Genomic DNA, 16,520 nt, shown 5'->3' with positions numbered 1-16,520 from the left:
GGTCTAAAGAGTTTAGACAGTACTTCCCTCGCTGTCGGAAACTTGACGACTGCATACCTATTGTGTTTTTTTTCTCATTACATTTTTGTAGTAGGAATTTAAAAAAAAATTGCGATGACGTCATCAACATTTTTGCAAGGACACGTATATCAGTTGGGATAGATGTAGTGTAATACAGAGAAGCAACATAGAGGCTGATTTTGCAAAACCACCCTTATTGACACTGGAGTCCTCAACTGCCAAACGCAAGCGCCAAATTTAAATAGTCGACGCCCATAAAAACCTTGTTTCACTATAATTGTAATTCGTGTGACCTGAATGAAAGTCAAGGAAACAGTAAGTAGCTTGTAATATTCTGGTAAATTTAGTGCCAATTTGTCGGAAATAAAACACGTCATTAAAAATATTATGACATTTCTTCTAGTTACTTTTATCCCTAGTTAGAAACAAACACTGCTACCAACATAAATTGAGGAGTCCGCAACCGTCATTTAATTTAAACTATGGCGCTTCTCTGTGTTGTCTGGTAATACTAAGAATAAAATTATTGTATTCCCAAATTTTCGGGAAAATGAATCGGGTCGTTTTGAATATTGATTTGTTATAATCAATAAAATAACGAAACAATTTACTCACGTATACGGCGCCGGTGTGTAATATGAGAGGCAACTGAAAATCGTTTATGTATAAACATTCTTAATTTAAGATGACAAGCGTAACAGCATACGTGAGAGTCAAACAGAGAAACTGTAAACAAAACGACCATCGGTTTTATTGCTTCGACTTCCGCTTATTATATAAAACATTGGGTTTTATTTTAATTTTTGACGGTGAAATTCATAATTGGTTGATTATAAACATGTCTATTCCACATTCGCGAAACCTAGTCAGCGCATAAAACAAATGCACGTCTGTAATGTTAAAGTCGATGTAAATAAGCGTGCTACCCTTATGTTTCAACCGAGTTTTTACTTTAAAAAATTTTGTGTCTACCAAATTGGGTTGGTCCAATGTAATACTAATAATAAGTGTTGCCTTTAATTTAATCAATAAAATAAATTGACTTCATTAATTTTTTTGAGCCACCTCTTAAGAAAATCTAAAAAATATGAATGGAATGATAAATCACAAGTACAAACTCATCATATTTTTTGCATTTTAGATAGGATTTAATTGCAAAATTTAAGGGTGACCTCATCAATTTTTTTAGGAGGGATGAACAAATACATTTTGAACAAAAGTTTACCATGCTTATAATAACTTTAAAATATCTCCAAGATTTTAAAGCATTCGGTTTTGTAATTCCTGATTAAATCGATAAAATAAATTCATGCATTCATTAATTTTTTTGAGTCACCCTGTATATGCAAATCCAAAAATGTGAATGGAATGATAAATCACAAGTACAGACTCATCATATTTTGTACATTTTAGATAGGATTTATTCAGCAAAATTTTGGGGTGACGTCATCAATTTTTTAGGGGGGATGAGCAAATACATTTTGATAAAAAATTTACCATGCTTATAATAACTTTAAAATATCTCCAAGATTTCAAAGCATTCGGTTCTGTAAATCCTGATTAAACCAATAAAATAAATTCATGCATTCATTAATTTTTTTGAGTCACCCTGTATATGCAAATCCAAAAAATATGATTGGAATGATAAATCACAAGTACAGACTCATCATATTTTGTACATTTTACATAGGATTTATTCAGCAAAATTTTGGAGTGACGTCATCAATTTTTTAGGGGGGAAGAGCAAATACATTTTGATAAAAAAATTTACAATGTTTATGATAACTTTAAAACATCTCCAAGATTTCAAAGCATTTGGTTCTGTAATTCCTGATTAAATCAATAAAATAAATTGATGCATTCATTAATTTTTTTCAGTCACCCTGTATATGCAAATCGAAAAAATTTGAATGGAATGATAAATCACAAGAAGAGACTCACCATATTTTCTACATTTTAGATAGGATTTATTCAGCAAAATTTTGTGGTGACGTCATAAATTTTTTAGGAGGGACGACCAAATACATTTTGATCAAAAATTTACCATGCTTATGATAATTTTAAAACATCTTCAAGATTTCAAAGCATTCGGTTTTGTAGTTCCTGAGTAAATCAGTAAAATAAATTTTGCGCATTCATTAATTTTTTTGAGTCACCCTGTATATGCAAATCCAAAAAATATGAATGGAGTGATATATCACAAGTACAGACGCATCATATTTTGTACATTTTAGATAGGATTTATTCGGCAAACGTTTGAGCTGACGTCATCAAGTTTTTGGAGGGGATAACCAAATATATTTTGACTAAAGATTTATGATGCTCTTTATAGCCTTAAAACATCTCCAACATTTCAAAACAATCGGGTTAGCAGATTAAAATTAAATTGCAAAATGTTTTATAATTTTGAGTTTTTTTCCAAAAATCTGGACGTTTCGGGTAAAAACTGAATTCGGAGTCGTAAACTACATGTGTAGGACTATGTTATTTTATACAATTTAAGACCCATTTACTATGTACAATTTTGAAGTGACGTCATCGCATTAGTGGTGGGGATGATTAGACAAATTTTGGTTAGCGTTTTACCATCTACATGATATTCCTAATATAAGTACAAAATTTCACAACAATCGGTCTAGTACTTTCGGAGATTATCTGTCTAATAAAAATCCGGGACGGCAGACAGACGGACGGACAGACGGACGGACAGACGGACAGACGGACGGACAGACGGACAGACAGACGGAAATGGGAGACCTATTTCTTCGTATTCTAGGGTTCATGAAAGATCGAGAAAACGTAAAAGTAAAGAGTCGGCCGACGGACTCGATTACAATACTTCCTTTGCTTACGCTCGGGAAGTAAAAATGGATTAACTATACTTGGAAAAAATTAATAACTCAATGCGAAAATTTGAAACTGCCATTGATAATCATTTTCTGTGACGTTATAGCAATAATTAGAATTTTCACCAACTAGTGATCTGATCAGACACTGTCAACCGGTAGATAAATAAGCGACGCTTGTGATCTGTTTTATGGGAAGTTATACCCAACAGCTTGACTTTGTAACTTTAGCGATTTAAAACAGAACGTAAATATTTTAGGATCTATTCATAATTAGCGAAATACACTGACGTCATCCGAGGTCATCAAGATGGCAGCGTTTGACAACTAGCCGGTTTTCTCATAAGACTCAATGCTAATATTTTCGGAATTCATTTAAATTTGAGAGTGTGTCAACTATGTTTTTATAGTTTGGTAAGTTTGTTACAGTTTCTAGACTGTGTAGATATCTGTAAAACGCACCATAACGTTTGAATATCCTTAAAAAATAATGTTTTCCAATGTGATGTACAGGTTAACTTCGCTGCATCTTATATTATTTGTTTTGCAAATTAATTCTGTGTTAATGTACATCAATGTTTTTTAAATACACTAGCATCTTAATATTATAATATTTTGTATTTTAGGAGAAAATGCCTAAATTTTGTGCTGTTGTGGGTTGCGCGAATCGAAGCACCAGAAATGCGGACAAATTTTATTTTCCTTTCCCAGCAATTAGCAACAATAAAGGTAAATATATACAGGATGGGGAAAAAAGGCGGAAGTTTTGCTTAAAAGCCTTGAAACGAGTACAGTAACTACCTATTAGATTTACAGTTTCTAATAAATTACTACATTGGTGCTCTTTTAGGTAAACCTGCAGATTTGTCGGATGTGGATCACCCTGATTATGTTCCATCACAAAATTTAGGATATCAAAATAAATCCACTCATAATACTTGTAATGTTAAAAGACACAGTCGTTTAAAAAAGAGAAAACTGAATAAATGCCTCTAGACTTTTGAATGCATGAATTTCATTGTGGGTTATTTTACTTATTCCAAAAATAAAAAAGTTTAGAATGGTGTTCATTGTTATGGTAGGGACATCGTCTAAACACAAATGAAAATCACTTGCACTCATTTTATAAGGATCTACGCCGTATAAATTGTTTAACTTTTGTACATATCTATTTTTCTCTTTGACGGAAAGACATCGTGCATAATCACTTAAATTATTATCCATACTTTAAAAACAAATTACACACCTTCACTTAAACCCGTCACATCAACCTCAAACGAAAATATTAATTTCCGATTTACTGCTTAAAACACACGGATGTATTTTGGGTGACGAGGAATTCAGACCAAAACAGCGTTCTGTATTTTTATTTTTATTATGTATTTTTAAACTCAAATCGCCAAAAAAAGCACCCTGATACACAGAAAAGATATGAAGGAAGCTATTCACCTGTTTATTTTCTAAATAAATACCCACACTTTTAAATAAAATGCGAAAATGTTAACATTGTCACTTATGGAGTTTCACGGCGCTTGTCAAACGCTGAGTTCCCGCCACAGCGTGACGTCACATGTTATTGGCTAATTTGAATCGTATTAACAAACGAATGATAAGTTTAACTAACTGGCTTAAGCCTATGAAATGAAAAAGTTGACAAAACTTTCTAGAAAATAACAAATATGAAAAAACACTATCACCTATTTTAACAATACATGTTAACAGTACCTACGGCACAGAACCATAGAATAGATACGTCCATACCCCCATTTTTTAATCATCTCCGTCGATACGGATAGTTTCTGGACACTGTTGATTTCCATGAACTGTTTCATCCAACCCCACAGACAAAAATTACACGGATTGAGATCGAGTGAATGCGGAGGCCAAGCTACTGGGCCGCTTCTATCAACCGACGAGTTAGGAAAATGGTTATTTAACCATTCAGTTAAGTACTGGCCTAGCAAACTGTGGTAGTGCTCCATCATGCAAGTACCACATGCTAACTCGTTCACCTAAAGGCACTTCCACCTCTCGCCCTCTTCCAACACACTGTTTACAAATTTGTTTAGTATATTACGTAAAACAAGATTCAACGAAGCGATCATTCAACATACCAGCTTACACATTTATGAAAACCGTCGTTGAAATCGATCTTCTTGATGAGTGTGTGGATTTTCATCGGACCAAATGTGAGTGTTGTGGCTGTTTTGAACGTTCTTTGGGTGTAGGCATTGTTCTTTTAATGTACGATGCACTACAAACTGTAACACTCCAACTTCAGCTGCAAGTCGGTGAGTGCTGATGTTGGACTCTTCTTCGACACGTTCCAAAACTTGTTCTTCTGCTTGCAGTATTCTTTCGGTCCTATCATGGTCATGATCCTGAGTTTGAGGCTTGAAGACCATGATCTTGAAGGTGCTGTACCACTGGTGTAAATATTCGCGCACACAGAATCGCGCGATTTGGAAAACTCTCGCTCTACGATTCTTGGGTCAACCTGGCGTTTCCATCAGTCACACCATAAAGCATTAGCATATTGACACACTATGAACTGAAAAAAATCACCATTATTAAACACGTTAACCAAATACACGACGGCAACCACCTGTTACATGACTGACCCTTATCGTGTTTTTGCACGTTGCTTATCAGTGTGCCGCTTTTTTGGATCATAATCCTAATCGTTTTGTGCATTCATTGAATTATAGTTATGGTAGGTCAAGAAACACTACCAGTGGCCTCTACACATTGCTATCACTTAGGAACGTGAACATTACACAGTGCAATAAATCTTATTGTGAGCTATTCTCCATTTTTTTATTGTACACGTATCATCCTGTATACTTTTCCAGATTCTCCAAGATTATATGATTGTTATAAAATCAGGGTATTGTGAAGTGGGACGGTTAATAAGGCAAACCCATAATTGTAAATCTTTTCAATTGTATCTGCCCCTGCGTAATCCATTTCATTCATATTGGGACAAATCCTTGATTTATGGCGGTAGTCTCGTGCCGTTGACCAGCCGTATAAAAAGGGTTATTATTTCCCATTATTAGTTTAATTTAAGTTTAATGGGGTTATATAACCTTAGAGAATTTGGAAGACTGTACACTTCTGGTCTGGAGTAGATAAATCGAGTAGAGCCCAAGCTGGAGTATATACACATGATACACCAAGGCAAAAAAATAACTACAACAATGAAGATGTTTGAGTTTGACACGATTATCATTGAAGTGTACGGACCAACATAACTGCCAAACTAAAGACGAATTTTTCGACAATCTATCCTCAGTATCAAGACGCATTAAACCCCACCAAGACATATTAAATGCAGGGGACATGTATTCAAGAGTTACTGGAAAAACCAATGGGCGAAGCAGTAGAACGGTTTGTAGATACAAAGGAAAATGACAACGGTGAAAGGCTAATCGGACTGTGTTATTTACATGAACTGAGACCAACCAACATTCAGTTTGAGCATAAGAGGACATGATATACTCGGGAAAAGCGTTCATTAAGACAAAAATGTATTATAGATTATATAATAGCCAAACAAAATACAAAATTTAAAATATTAGATTGCAGAATGATGAGAGGAGCAAGTTGCGGCACTGATCATTATCTACTGCTAACAAAAATAATGCACATTTATAACTCAAATAACAATTCGAAATAAAATATGTCGAAACCAATACAATAAGTTCCCAGTCAAGCGATATAAACTATACTTGATCAACAGCCTAGCATAAGAAATCTTTACGAAACAAGACTAGAATCAAAACTTTTAAAGGTAGAAAAAGCGTCCGAAGGTATCGGGGTGAAAGAAAAAATCTGCAACATACCGAACGTCATGCCACACGCGGGTGTTATGGTGTGAGGTGCTATTTGTTTAGAAAACAGGTCACCTCTGCTATTCATTGAGGGTAACATGACTGCGTCCTTACATTCAAGACATTGAAGATGGGATTTTCCAATAAGATAATGCGGGTCATCATATTGTTCGCATTATTGTACAGTATTTTGATTAAAATAATGTCAACTTACTGCCATGGCCGCCAAATCTCCAGATTTATCACTCATTGAACATGTGTGGGTTGAAATGGGAAGGAGGTTGTCAATACTGGAGCACCTCCCATTAACTTTAGCTGCTCTAAGATAAGAGGTTCAGATGGCTTGGGATGCCGCTTCTCAAGAAACAATTGCCAACCTCATCAATTCATTTTCTAAATGTGTCAATGAGCACATAAGAGGACGAAGCAAGCAGAGACAATAATAAACATTCCTTCGTTGTTTTTATTTAATTTTCGTTGAAATTTTCATCATTTGTTTCTTTTTGTTAAGTAAATAAATGTACCAAATTTTATTAAAATCCGTGTAGAATGGAAACTGTATACATATATATGTATAATGTAGAAGCAGTTTTAAAATTTTAAGAAGACGGAATACCTTGTTATCAACTTGGACGGTCGTTTCCGAATATTACTAGAGGGAAGAGATGTCGTGCCCAAATTGTTTTTGACCGCGGCTAGGCATTTGGACACTAACACTAGCTATTTATGGTATAAGTGAATACAAGTGAATTTTATCCAACGAAAAAACAGTTTAGCACACGAGGCGAAGCTGAGTATGATAATGTTTTTGAGTGGATAAAATTCGTTTATTTACGTGTATCATAAAAGATTTTTTCCAATTTCGCAAAATTTTTCAAAAAATTTATTGTTTAGGTAATCCATATACATAAATATTAATTGTACTGTTACTAATATGATGAATATTTGAAGAAGGTAAATTGCCTAAGCTGCCTGTACTTTCGTCATGGTCAAATTCAAACGACGATGCTCCTGGACTTTCATTAGGATTGTTTTACAGGAGGTGGACTATCAAGGGTATAACTCTCTTTCGGAGGGTTTTACAGCGAACGGCAGCTCTTTAGCCGGGGCAATAGGTTGTGCTTAACAATCTTAATTTTGGTCTTTTCAAGTGCCGGGCGCGAGAGTCTACCGAAAAGCGACTCCATAATAGCAATGTAGATATGTATCGGCTCACCTCGACCTTGTGTACGGCTTTTAATTTCCTCCCATAACTTGTCGTCGTAATTACTAAACTTGGTAAGAAATCTCGTCGAAGTGCAGTGACTACATCCTCCCACGACTTTACTGTATTTTTTATCGACCGATACCATAGGAGAGCATGCCCGCTAAATAAGTCTACCGCGGAAAGAAATACATTTTCTTCGCTGACCCCTCGAGCGGCGGCTAATTCTTTTACTCGCTCTAAAAAGGCATTTAACTGGCTCGGGGTGCCATCTTCCGGAATAGGCATGCGCCGTACTCGATTAGTTATATGAATGAGACGAGAAACAATACGTAAGAAAGCTGAATCCGATTTCGGGCCCTCAGACTCATCTACATTATTTTTAATTGACTCGAGAGTTCTGTCGATCGCAATTCTTTCTGTTTCGAACGCATATAAAGGGTCGATAAATGTAAGGGCTCTATCCGCGTCTTGCGTTATCATGCGGTGCAAAATTTTACGCGTTTGACTAGTCTCTTTCCTCTCCGATACAATGCCACGGATCCTTAAATCATAATTAAGTTCCTTCTTTAATAGGTTGATTCAAAGAAAATAATTCAAAAAGTCGAAACAAAGGAAACAACTCGATGAAACAAGTATAAGAAAACAAAGAAATATCAGAAAATATCGGCCACACCTATTTCCTATTATGTGCAATCGAAATTGTAAATACCCAATGATAAAAATATCTCGATAAAATTCCTTGTGGTTTGGTTCTTCTCTAGGTGACTTAAGCTTGCCCACCGAAACTCAAAAAAACTCAATCTGGCCCCACGTTGGGCGCCAATTTTGTATAACCCTCTTTCGGAGGGTTTTACAGCGAACGGCAGCTCTTTAGCCGGGGCGGGTCGCGGTTCGGAGAGTTCTTATTATTTTTTTGTATTGGGCGCCACGTAGCTTCCTGTTGGGGTAGTTTACTCCGCTACATCGAGTAAACAGTCGAGAAGAATCAAGCCACAAGAAAACACAGGAAAAAAAACTAAAAATATATTCAACGGATAATAAAATTGACAAGTGTTGATTAAATGAAATTCCTCTAATATTTCGCAAAAAAAATACCAGTAACGTCCAGAAGGGACTATCACTGAAATATATTAAAAAAATACAGCAGAAAATGAAATGTATTCATGCGTCCTCGGACAAAACTATCTTGCGATATGATAAATAAAAAAAACAAAAAAACTTCCAAGAATTTCGATAAAGATAGCAGTGACTGGGCGACTAAATGGAAAATTAAAACTATAGGGCGCTAGAGTGGACTTAGCTCGTAACCGTAGTTATCAGCAGCTCCTCTCCGTCTGGATTGGAATTGATAAAAAAACAGCGGCGTCACAGACCTCTGGATCCGAAGAAAAACTTCAAGGTTAGCGGCGGCACCGCAGGAAAAGCAGCGAAAATCAAAGTCGTCGGCTCGATATGGTCTCTTCAAGGGAACAACAGGGACGACGATAAGTTACTCACTGCAACGGCATCACGATAAGCTTGGTTCTTCCAGAAACTCTCCACTTGGGTGCGGTGATAAAAAAACGAACGATAAAATTCCTCTTCGTCCTTGCACCTCCTTCCTTCAGGAACCCCACCAAAATCTTCCCGAAAACTTCTTTTCTCCTGTTTGGCTACGTCCTGGCACTTCCTTTTTCCAGGATCTTCTCCCAAAACCTCCCGAGAACCTCTCTCTTCCCCTATCAGGTCGATACTCTCGAATATTCTTTCACGCGGGGTGGGAGTACCAGCGCATTAGCAGTGCCACGATGTCGTTTGACACTCCCGATAGGCATCCATGATGTCTTAGATGTCGGTACGTAAAATATTTGCATCCCCAATAAAACAAGCCTTTTTTTCTATCTCAAAAGAAGGAATGAAACAAAATTGAAACGTTACAAGGGTTGCAAATTTTAGTTGAATATCCACACATCCATAGCAACGAAAATTTCAGTGATAGTGCAAATTTTTAGTTTTTTACTTTATTCGTGTTGTCAATGACAGTGTGAATAAAGTGTTGCTATAAACATTTTATTCATCCTTTCGATTAAATTATTGTTTTAATAGCGAGATTTAACACACAACATGAGCATTTTATTAGTAGAAATTGGAAACAAATATTTATTTGGGTGTAGGCTTATTTTCTTGGCAATGGAAGAGCTAAACTGCATAGGGGAAGGGGTATAAGTAATCAAACTTTCCTAACATTTTAATACATATATTGAAAGCAAAATTTACAAGCATATTAAAAGAATAAATGAGTAAATATGTAAATGGAGAATGGCAAAATAAAACATGATAGTAAACTTACATAAACTTACATAACTACAGGGCCGGATCAAAGAATCTTCGGGCCTGAGGCGCAAAAAATACTGGGCCCCTGCCCCCTTTCATCTTGACATTATTAGTTTTAATTTTTATTTTCCGAGCGTAAGCGAAAGAAGTATTGTCCGTCGACTTACTCTACTCTTACGTTTTCTCGACCTTTCATAACCTCTAGAATACGAAGAAATAGGTCTCTCTTTTCCGTCTGTCTATCTGTCTATTTGCCGTCACGGATTTTTATTAAACTACTGGGTCGATTGTTGTCAAATTTTTTAACATGACTTACGTGTAAAAAACAAAAAAAAACTAAATATAATATCAGAATAATATATATTTTTCATAAAAACAACCAAAACATATTTCCTGTCTTTCCTGTAATATAAAATAAACACAAACCTCAACAAAAACCAAAAACCTAAAATAATGAATTAGCGAACCTCAATTATTAAGCATTAATTTCAACTTAAGTTATTGTTGTTCGCTTGCTGTCGGGCCCTCGTCTCCCCGGGCCCTGAGGCGCGCGCCTCATGCGCCTCATATATAATCCAACGCTGCATAACTAAAGACATGCAAAACTATATTTAAAAGTGCTACGCAATTGTACTCCATTATTAAAACCTTAAAATCTATGAACATAACCCACGACTCTAATTAAATTTAATCCTAAAAATCATCATGCAATTAAAACTTGAAATTAATTCAGTAAATCCCTAATTATGTGCGATACCTTCTAAACAATCTTATAGTAGCCTGCATAGATATTGTAGCCGTCCATAGAGTCGAAATTTGCGAATAAAAATAAAATAAAACCGGTTCAAACGGAGCCGACGGTGGCTTGCAAAGTCTGACGTCACTCTGGCACACGTTGCACAGAGACGTATTTAATATTAAATGCCATTTTTTCCGTTATGATATAATCTGTTTAATTTCTGAGCTGAATCTCGTCAATAAAATCGAAGCTCTGTTCACTGTACACAAGTTGTGGTATGGTATATTCATCGTTGCGGAACCAGGTGGAGCGAAAAACCTAGTCATCTTAGTAGCAAACACGCCTATAAACTAGTCCACGTGGACTGTTTGTTTCCTGTCATATTTTAGTTTGCTTGAACCAATTGTGTTGCACCAAACGGTTATTACACTTGTTGAAATAAATTTTCAAACTTCCATCTTTCTCTAGATCATCGGTTTCGTAGCTGTGTGACAAATCGTTTGTCGTAGATAGAAAATAGTAAGATTACAGTGATCCTAAGATTTTGTGCAAACAGCCTTAAATACACCCCTGTGTGATGTGACGCGTGCCGTAGTGACAGAACTTGCAAGCCGTCGTCGGCTCCGTTTGAGCCGGTTTTATTTTATTTTTATTCGCAAATTTCGACTCTATGGACGGCTACAATATCTATGCAGGCTACTATAATATTACGTGCGTGATCAGTGCCGAAACTAGAGAATATTTAGGTATAGGCGAACACATGTAGGATGCTGGCGTCGCCCCTGCTACTCTTACGTTCGTCGTTCGAACCCTGGCGATGCTGCGGACCCTCGAGCTCAGCAAACTTTTCTAAGTTCGGATTCCTTCAAAATTCAGCAAAAATAGTAAAAAAAAAAACTCGGTACGAAAATGGACATAGTCTTCGACTGCAACTCGGAACTTGAATGAATTGAATGAATCTCCTACTAGAAATTCGTCCTTATATAGCTTCGTTTTGGACAGGACATTGATGACAGGAATAGACCCGTGCTTCTTGTGTGGTACCGTATGCCCTTATATAGTAATGAGATGCGAAGATGCGTAGACCAATCGGTAGTTCCGCTTCCTTATATGGTAAAAATATGGGAAACTGATGCAATTCCAGTTCCGGGGATGAAATGGGGATCAGTCTAGCGAGGGCTAAGATGAGTGTGCGTGCACAAATGCACTGCTGGGTTGATGACGTAGTAAGTCTGATGTGAAGGTTATTGCGAGATGTAGGTCGTCGCTCTCTGGATACAAATGGGAGTTGAACGCTTGTTATCATGTTTGATAACGGCGGCGCTCTTTGGTGTTTTTATGAGTCTGGGTTTCGTCTGCAGCTGTTTTAGTTTGGGTACAAATTCGAATGACAGTAATTGCGATTGGCGATTTTTATAGTAGTGTACGGTTCTGCGCATGTTGTTTGCAATGTTTGACAAGTGCAATGATATTTGCAATTTGCGAATATGCGAATTTTGTTCTTACGTTCGGGGATTGGTGGTTGAGTTTGTTTATCTGTTTGAATGATACTATATGCAGATTAGGACATGCGTGTTAAGTAATTAAGATCTGCAAATTTTCGAATTTTGTTATGTTCTATCAAATTGTTATTGTTATTAGTCTTTTAGTTACGATTTTCTCGTGAACGAATTTACGGCTCGTCACAGAGATACATAAAACAAATAGACAAATTTAAGTGTTTGGGAAGTGCAATTGATAATAAATAAGACAAAGAATTCAAAAGGTATGTGCTCTCAACTCTCTTTAGTGGGATAATAACATACGATCCAGAATTAAGAAAAATATAAGTAAAGCTTGGAGGTAGAATGAGAGGAGGGAAGATAGTTTAAAAACGTGACTGATACCGCACTTTCTAATAGGACCACAAAAGGCTCTTCCATCTTCTTCGAGAAACCGATTGTTTCAGTAGCGTGCTGGAAAGCGTTTGCCGGATACTGGGCATAAAATGTAAACATAATTTATTAAGAAAGATAGAATATAAAATTTACTTGAGTTTTTATGTTGTTAGGAATATCTTTGTTTTTACACCACAATTCTCCTTATGAACCTATATTAAACCTAATGGTACCGCCTCTGATCCTCTACTGACAACCGATCGCCCTCGATGTGGTACGGAAAGGAGCTGTTTTGTCGGAATTTCTTTATGCTGGTTAAATGAAGTATGCTCTCTCCTGTCATCATATCTTCATGAGGTAAAACAATGGTCGAAACAATATTAACTTACGTAGTGAAGTAGGGCAGTAAAAGAAGAAGATATAGCGGACCTCTCTGTCTCTTTGTGGTACCAAATGCGCATGTACTCGTACTTTCTTGATCTGTAGTCGACGGCGTCAATTGATGCGTTTTGACATTTTGTGCAAAGACGCAAATAATCCAGCGGTCACTAACCATCAAGAGACCAACTGTCTCATTACACAGGGCCGTACTTTCTCCCAGCATGTTGTATACCTCACCGCATTTATTATTCGGGAACTAAAGCAGTTTTTTTAAATATCCTGGTAGCTATACATGTCTTATGTATGTATTAGTATTTGTTATTATTAATCATTACGAGGTTTTTGTCCACCACCCTTACCTTCATTGAATGAAAGCAGAGCCGGTCCTGCACGACACGGGCCCATAAGTCCTTAAGATGATAGAGTTCCTAATGCTTGCGGTAATTGAGACTGTAGTGCCATAAAAACGAAGTCAGACTTGGACAACTATACCCGTACAGGCAGAAAACAATTCTTCCGTTTCTCTTTAGCCGTTAACACCGTCTCTATGTGGTTTCTAAAGAGTTATTAAAATGTAGTCGTAAGCGGTATTAGATATATGGAAATTACAGTGCAGGTATTATAGAGCATAATATTTTTAATTTAGTTATTAACTACAGAACCGTAAGTAAAAAAAATTGGTCTAAAGAGTTTAGACAGTGATGGACAGTGCTTCCCTCGCTGTCGGAAACTTGACGACTGCATGCCTATTGTGTTTTTTTTCTCATTACATTTTTGTAGTGGGAATTTAAAAAAAAAATTGTGATGACGTCATCAACATTTTTGCAAGGACACGTATATCAGTTGGGATAGATGTAGTGTAATACTAAGAATAAAATTATTGTATTCCCAAATTTTCGGGAAAATGAATTGGGTCGTTTTGAATATTGATTTCTTATAATCAATAAAATAACGAAACAATTTACTCACGCATACGGCGCCGGTGTGTAATATCTAGAGAGCGGATTTCTGTCGGGCTAGGCAAGGCCAAACTCGGTACGGGTCGTACGAGATGCGAATTCATTGCGGTTGCGGGCTGCACTTCGTTTATTTGAGATTAGAATAACGCTGTTTCGTTGCACTCTGCTGTTAATTCCCGTTCTCATTTACTTAGCCGTTTGATTAATAAATCGTTAATTATATTTATGGAATTAGTACCGATTAAATTTAGTGATTATCTATCACCCGGCGATCCAGCACGTCCCCCCCTATAATCGTGACGTAGCCCGACACAAATCCGCTGTCTAGTAATATGAGGGGCAACTGAAAATCGTTTATGTATAAACATTCTTAATTTAAGATGACAAGCGTAACAGCATACGTGAGAGTCAAACAGAGAAACTGTAAACAAAACGACCATCGGTTTTATTGCTTCGACTTCCGCTTATTATATAAATCATTGGGTTTTATTTTAATTCTTGACGGTGAAATTCACAATTGGTTGATTATAAACATGTCTATTCTACATTCGCGGAACCAAGTGAGCGCATAAAACAAATGCAGGTATGTAATGTTAAAGTCGATGTAAATAAGCGTGCTATGTTTCAACCGAGTTTTTCCTTTAACAAATTTTGTGTCTACCAAATTGGGTTGGTTGGGGTGTAATACTAATAATAAGTGTTGCCTTTAATTTAATCAATAAAATAAATTGACTTCATTAATTTTTTTGAACCACCTCTTAAGAAAATCTAAAAAATATGAATGGAATGATAAATCACAACTACAAACTTTGTTTGCATTTTAGATAGGATTTATTCAGCAAAATTTAAGGGTGACGTCATCAATTTTTTTAGGAGGGATGAACAAATACATTTTGAACAAAAGTTTACCATGCTTATAATAATTTTAAAATATTCCCAAGATTTCAAAGCATTCGGTTTTGTAATTCCTGATTAAATCGATAAAATAAATTCACGCATTCATTAATTTTTTTGAGTCACCCTGCATATGCAAATCCAAAAATATGAATGGAATGATAAATCACAAGTACAGACTCATCATATTTTGTACATTTTAGATACGATTTATTCGGCAAACTTTTGAGCTGACGTCATCAGTTTTTTGTAGAAGATAACCAAATATATTTTGACTAAACATTTATTATGCTCTTTATGACCTTAAAAGATCTGCAAGATTTCAGAGCATTCGGATTAAATCAATAAAATATATTTACGCATTCATTAATTTTTTTGAGTCACCCTGTATATGCAAATCCAAAAAATATGAATGGAGTGATAAATTACAAGTACAGACTCATCATATTTTTACAGTTTAGATAGGATTTATTCGGAAAACTTTCGAGCTGACGTCATCAATTTTTTGGAGGGCATAAACAAATATATTTTGACTAAACATTTATTATGCTCTTTATAACCTTAAAACATCTGCAAGATTTCAAAGCATTCGGTTTTGTAGTTTCTGAGTAAATCAGTAAAATAAATTTACGCATTCATTAATTTTTTTGAATCACCCTGTATATGCAAATCCAAAAAATATGAATGGAGTGATAGATCACAAGTACAGACTCATCATATTTTGTACATTTTAGATATGATTTATTCCACAAACTTTTGAGCTGACGTCATCAAGTTTTTGGAGGGGATAAGCAAATATTTTTTGACTAAAGATTTATGTTGCTCTTTATAGCCTTAAAACATCTGCAACATTTCAAAGCATTCTGGTTAGCAGATTAAAAATTAAATTTCAAAATGTTGTTTTATAATTTTGATTTTTTTTCCAAAAATCTGGACGTTTCGGGTGAAAAGTCGATTCGGAGTTGTAAACTACATGTGTAGGACTGTGTTATTTTATACAATTGAAAACCCATTTACTATGTACAATTTTGAAGTGACGTCATCGCATTAGTGGTGGGGATGATTAGACAAATTTTGGTTAGCGTTTTACCATCTACATGATATTCTTAATATAAGTACAAAATTTCATAACAATCGGTCGAGTACTTTTGGAGATTATCTGTCTAATAAAAATCCGGGACGGCAGACGGACAGACGGACGGACAGACAGACGGAAATGGGAGACCTATTTCTTCGTCTTCTAGGGGTCATGAAAGATCGAGAAAACGTAAAAGTAGAGAGTCGGCCGACGGACTCGATTACAATACTTCCTTTGCTTACGCTCGGGAAGTAAAAATCATGAAATCTCGTATTAAATTCATGAGATCATGAGGATCTCATGAAAAATAATGAGGTAAATTGATAAAGGTAAAGGTTATGTCTGTTAAGACATTTTCCCGTTTGAGAATAA

At 35.8% G+C, this 16,520-nt stretch overlaps 1 protein-coding gene and 1 long non-coding RNA gene across 2 annotated transcripts; one reads left to right on the top strand and one right to left on the bottom strand.

The window, feature by feature from the left end:
• The first annotated feature begins 3,210 nt into the window (after window positions 1–3,210).
• Window positions 3,211–3,872, top strand: LOC135146162 (uncharacterized). Its single transcript, XR_010283722.1, has 2 exons — window positions 3,211–3,281; window positions 3,494–3,872. It is a non-coding gene; the product is annotated as an uncharacterized LOC135146162 (long non-coding RNA).
• A 9,162-nt stretch (window positions 3,873–13,034) lies between these two features.
• On the bottom strand, window positions 13,035–13,760 carry LOC135146154 (uncharacterized). Its single transcript, XM_064078314.1, has 3 exons — window positions 13,577–13,760; window positions 13,226–13,473; window positions 13,035–13,172 (listed from the first exon to the last, which is right to left on the bottom strand). The coding sequence occupies exons 1-3, from the start codon at window positions 13,580–13,582 to the stop codon at window positions 13,049–13,051; spliced, it is 378 nt and encodes a 125-aa protein (XP_063934384.1). The 5' UTR covers window positions 13,583–13,760; the 3' UTR covers window positions 13,035–13,048.
• Window positions 13,761–16,520: the final 2,760 nt, after the last annotated feature.

The sequence above is a fragment of the Zophobas morio genome, unplaced genomic scaffold (genome assembly GCF_036711695.1).
Source record: "Zophobas morio isolate AGI-343-1 ecotype UQ-CSIRO unplaced genomic scaffold, CSIRO_AGI_Zmor_V1 ptg000005l, whole genome shotgun sequence".
Lineage (NCBI taxonomy): Eukaryota > Metazoa > Arthropoda > Insecta > Coleoptera > Tenebrionidae > Zophobas > Zophobas morio.
The sequence above is the reverse complement of the archived record's forward strand: the minus strand, read 5'-3'. Positions and strand labels throughout refer to the sequence as shown.